The sequence below is a fragment of the Theropithecus gelada genome, chromosome 19 (genome assembly GCF_003255815.1).
Source record: "Theropithecus gelada isolate Dixy chromosome 19, Tgel_1.0, whole genome shotgun sequence".
Classification (NCBI taxonomy): Eukaryota; Metazoa; Chordata; class Mammalia; order Primates; family Cercopithecidae; genus Theropithecus; species Theropithecus gelada.
Window position 1 is genome coordinate 36,284,225 of NC_037687.1, and position 4,488 is coordinate 36,288,712.

The following is a 4,488-nucleotide window of genomic DNA, read 5'->3' on the forward strand; positions in this document are numbered from 1 at the left end:
AACGGGAGGGGTCCTTCTCTGCACTATGGTGCGTTATGATGACGTTCACCCTCCCGCGGCGTAGGTACCGAAGCTTTTTGCGCAAGTCTGGGTAGGCGCTCGTGGCGCGCAGGCGCGTTGACTCCTTCATTGTTCGAGGCCCTGAGGCCGCCGAACAGGGGCGTGAGCACTTCGGCCGTTCTGCGCAGGCGCTGCGAAGGGCTAGGTCTCTGCGGTAGCGCTTCCAAGACACACCCCCTTGGAAGAGGGAGTGACGTCAGGTTAAAGCTACTGGGACGCGTCCCGGCATCTTTAAATCACCGCGCCCTGGCCTCTTCGGCCTCCGTCCGCTGCGGCCGAGGGGTCGGGCTTCTCGGTTGCTGACCCACCGCCACCGACTGCGTCCATCCCGTGGGTCGGGTTTTTGCTCGGTTTGTGATGTGGAAGGGGGAAGGGGAAGGATAAAAATAACAATGTGTCCGAGGGAGGAGGGACTGGAAGCCAGATTTCTGAGGTTTTATTTTTATTTATTTATTTTTGAGAGAGTGTCTTGCTCTGTCGCCTGGGCTGGAGTGCGGTGGTGTGATCACTGCCCACTGCAGCCTGCAACTCCTGGGCTCAAGCGATCCTACCGCCGCAGCCTTCCGAGTAGCTGGGGCTACCGGCGCACGCCACCATGGCCCGGCTAAATTTTATTTTTTGTGGAGACGGAGACTCTACCAGAGAGTCCCACATGTTGGCCAGGCTGGTCTCGAATTCCTGGCCTCAAGCGATCCTCCCGCCTCGGCCTCCCAAAGCACTGGGATTACAGGCATGAGCCACCGCGCCTGATTTCAGAGTTTTTGAAGCAGAAAGGGAAACGTTTCCATCTAGAAAGAGGGCGGACAGACAGGGCGCCTGGAATCCCTGGGGAATAGGGTCTGGGCTCTGGATTTTTTAGGTCCTGGAGAGAGACACTCAAGAACCGAAGGGGACCGGGGGGAGGACTGAGGCCTTTGTTCCGAGTGGGGCGGCTAGGAAAGGAAAAGGCTAGGTGCTCCCTGACCCAGGTCTTCTCCACCCGTTGCTTTCCAGCCATGCCTCCGCCGCAGGGTGACGTGACCGCCTTGTTTCTGGGGCCTCCTGGCTTGGGGAAGTCCGCGCTGATCGCGGCGCTGTGCGACAAGGATGTGGAGACGCTCGAGGCCCCCGAGGGACGGCCGGACTCCGGGGTTCCCAGCCTAAGAGCTGCGGGCCCAGGCCTTTTTCTGGGCGAGCTGAGCTGCCCACCTGCAACGCCGGGGCCCTGGGCGGCTGAAGCCAACGTGCTGGTACTGGTGCTGCCCGGACCCGAGGGGAACGGGGAACCCTTGGCTGCAGCCCTGGGAGAGGCAGCGCGGGCCGCCCTGGCCCGAGGGACCCCGCTACTGGCTGTGCGGAACCTCCGTCCTGGGGATTCACAGACTGCGGCCCAGGCCCGTGATCAGACAGCAGCTCTGCTGAACAGCGCGGGGTTGGGAGCTGCGGATCTGTTTGTGCTACCGGCGAACTGCGGCAGCAGCGATGGCTGCGAGGAGCTAGAGCGCCTCCGGGCGGCGCTGCAGAGCCAGGCAGAAGCGCTGCGGAGGTGAGTGCTTTCTGGCTTGGTCCCTTAGTTGAGACCCTACACACCTAGGTCCTATTTGAGATCCATGAGATCCCTCCCCCAGTGAGTTTGGGGCAAAGAGCTTAGCTCTATTATTATTTTTTTTTCCCCGAGGGACAGGGTCTCGCTACGTTGACTAAGTTGAATTTGAACTCCTGGCCTTAAGCAATACTCCTGCCTCAGCTTCCCAAAGTGATAGGATTACAGGCGTGAACCACCACACCCGGCCTTTTTTTTTTTTTGAGACAGGGTCTCACTCTATCGCCCAGGCTGGAGTGCAGTGCTGCTATCCTAGCTCACTGAGGGCCTCCACCTCCTGGACTCAAATGATCCTCCTGCTTCAGCCTCCAGAGTAGCTAATAGGACAGGCTGCAAAACAGGATCTCACTGTTTCCTCAGGCTGGTCTTAAATTCTTGGCCTCAAGCCATGCCCCCACCCAGGCTTCCCAAAGCCCTAGGATTAAAAGGGAAAATCTTAACACTTTATCTGCTGGGGCCCTGAGGCTCCTTTTTCTAGGCCCTGCCCCAAGCAAGGTGATCCACCCTCCCTGGCCTCCCAAAGTGCTGGGATTATAGGCGTGAGACACTTTGCCCAGCCCCCTGGAAGATTTTACCTGAAAACTCTAATCCTTGAGCCCTCCCCACCATCAGTTTGGTTTTCAAGTGACCTAAAGCCACACCAGCAATGAGGATCTTGGGGCATCCTCATCCACCTCCTTTCTCCAGCTCCCTCTCGTTTCTGTGCCCACTTGCTGGCTACCTCCTGAATTTGCTCTACCACCTGCCAGCCTCCTCATTTTACAGACTTTAAAATGAGGCTCAGAGAGGGACAGTCCCTTGTCCTAGTACACTATCATCTTTTTTTTTTTCCTTAGCCTCACCTGGTGGGGAGTCACCTTAGCCACTCCCCCTTGGTAAGAACTAGTAGATGAAATTTCTCCCCTCACTGACCCTCCTTAGGCCCAGCCTCTGAAAAGAGTGCCTTGGCGACCTTGTCTGTCTCAAATAGTGCTGGACTTGTGTTTAGGCCACAATACAGTTGCGATTCTTTGTTCTAGGCCCCACCCTCTGTGAGCTTTGTCCCACCCAGCACAGCCGACCCTTGGAAAAACCCCGCCCCCAAATACTGTATTCCATGGAAGTCTTAGCCCAATCCCCATTTTAGGCTAGAGTGGGAAACCTGACCTTTAAGTCCACCTGTCCAGTAATCAAGACTCCATTATTGCTTGAAGCCCCGCCCATATCATCATGGCCCCTCCCCATGGCCCTTCCCTTTCCTATCCCTGCCCCATTCTGGGATCATTAGGAAAGCTCCGCCCTTGTCATTCATAGCCCTGTCCATGTCACCCAGCCCCTCTTCTGCCTTTGACCCTGACCCTTCTTGTCCCCACAGGCTCCTGCCCCCGGCCCAGGATGGCTTCGAGGTGCTGGGTGCAGCAGAGCTGGAGGCTGTGCGTGAGGCCTTTGAGACCGGCGGCCTGGAGGCTGCGCTGTCGTGGGTGCGCTCAGGCCTGGAGCGCCTGGGCAGCGCACGGCTAGACCTGGCCGTGGCCGGCAAGGCTGACGTGGGCCTTGTGGTGGACATGCTGCTTGGATTGGATCCTGGCGACCCAGGTGCTGCGCCTGCTTCGGCGCCCACGGGGCCCACTCCCTTCCCGGCCCCAGAGCGCCCGAATGTGGTGCTCTGGACTGTGCCTCTGGGCCCCACGGGCACTGCCACCACCGCGGCCGCAGCCTCTCACCCAACGCACTACGACGCCCTCATCCTCGTCACCCCTGGGGCCCCCACTGAGAAGGACTGGGCCCAGGTCCAGGCCTTGGTGCTACCAGATGCGCCTCTTGTCTGTGTGCGCACAGACGGCGAGGGCGAGGATCCGGAGTATTTGGGAGAAGGCAAGATGGAGAAACCCAACGGCGAGAGCTTAAAGAACGCAGGCGGAGGGGGATTGGAGAATGCACTCAGTAAGGGAAGGGAGAGATGTAGCGCTGGATCGCAGAAAGCAGGCAGCGGGGAAGGTCCTGGGAAAGCTGGCAGCGAGGGTTTGCAGCAGGTTGTCGGCATGAAGAAATCAGGTGGTGGCGACTCAGAGCGGGCCGCCGTGTTAAGCCCGGAGGACGAGACGTGGGAGGTGTTGGAGGAGGCACCGCCGCCAGTGTTCCCCCTACGGCCTGGTGGACTCCCAGGGCTATGCGAATGGCTGCGGCAAGCGCTCCCCCCAGCCCAGGCAGGGGCGCTGCTGCTGGCACTGCCACCAGCATCTCCCAGCGCTGCCCGAACCAAGGCTGCAGCGTTGCGGGCCGGGGCGTGGAGGCCAGCTCTGCTGGCTAGTCTGGCAGCGGCGGCGGCACCACTCCCAGGGCTGGGCTGGGCATGCGACGTGGCACTTCTGCGGGGTCAGCTGGCGGAGTGGCGACGGGGCCTGGGACTGGAACCCGCGGCACTGGCTCGACGTGAGCGTGCCCTGGACCTGGCTCCTGGGGAGCTGGCAGCGCGCGCTCATTTCCCAGGCCCGGTGACGCGCGCCGAGGTCGAAGCAAGGCTGGGTTCCTGGGCGGGCGAGGGCACTGCTGGGGGCGCAGCACTGGGTGCTCTCTCCTTCCTGTGGCCTGCGGGTGGCGCAGCGGCGACAGGTGGCCTGGGCTACCGAGCGGCTCACGGCGTACTGCTGCAGGCTCTGGATGAGATGCGGGCTGATGCTGAGGCTGTGCTGGCACCCCCTGAGTCTGCCCAGTGAGAGGTGGGAGGGGGCTTAAGGGTCCAGACTGTGGCAGGGGATGCCTGGGCTTAATCCTGGGTGCTTGAAAGGGATGTGGACTCTGATTTCTAGCTGGGATGTGTGACTTCTCATCACCTGGATTCAGAGAGTCTGGGGGACAGGAATCCT

At 60.5% G+C, this 4,488-nt stretch overlaps 1 protein-coding gene across 1 annotated transcript; it reads left to right on the forward strand.

The window, feature by feature from the left end:
- The first annotated feature begins 713 nt into the window (after positions 1–713).
- IRGQ (immunity related GTPase Q) lies at positions 714–4,488 on the forward strand. Its single transcript, XM_025367440.1, has 2 exons — positions 714–1,585; positions 2,997–4,488. Exons 1-2 carry the CDS (start codon positions 1,056–1,058, stop codon positions 4,336–4,338), a joined length of 1,872 nt encoding a protein of 623 aa, XP_025223225.1. The 5' UTR covers positions 714–1,055; the 3' UTR covers positions 4,339–4,488.

What these genes read in the sequence shown, in the direction of transcription:
- IRGQ (XM_025367440.1), top strand. Translation starts at nt 1,056, where the DNA reads ATGCCTCCGCCGCAGGGTGACGTGACCGCCTTGTTTCTGGGGCCTCCT. An exon ending in CAGGCAGAAGCGCTGCGGAG is followed by an intron (nt 1,586 to 2,996) that starts GTGAGTGCTTTC and finishes TTGTCCCCACAG; the next exon opens with GCTCCTGCCCCCGGCCCAGG.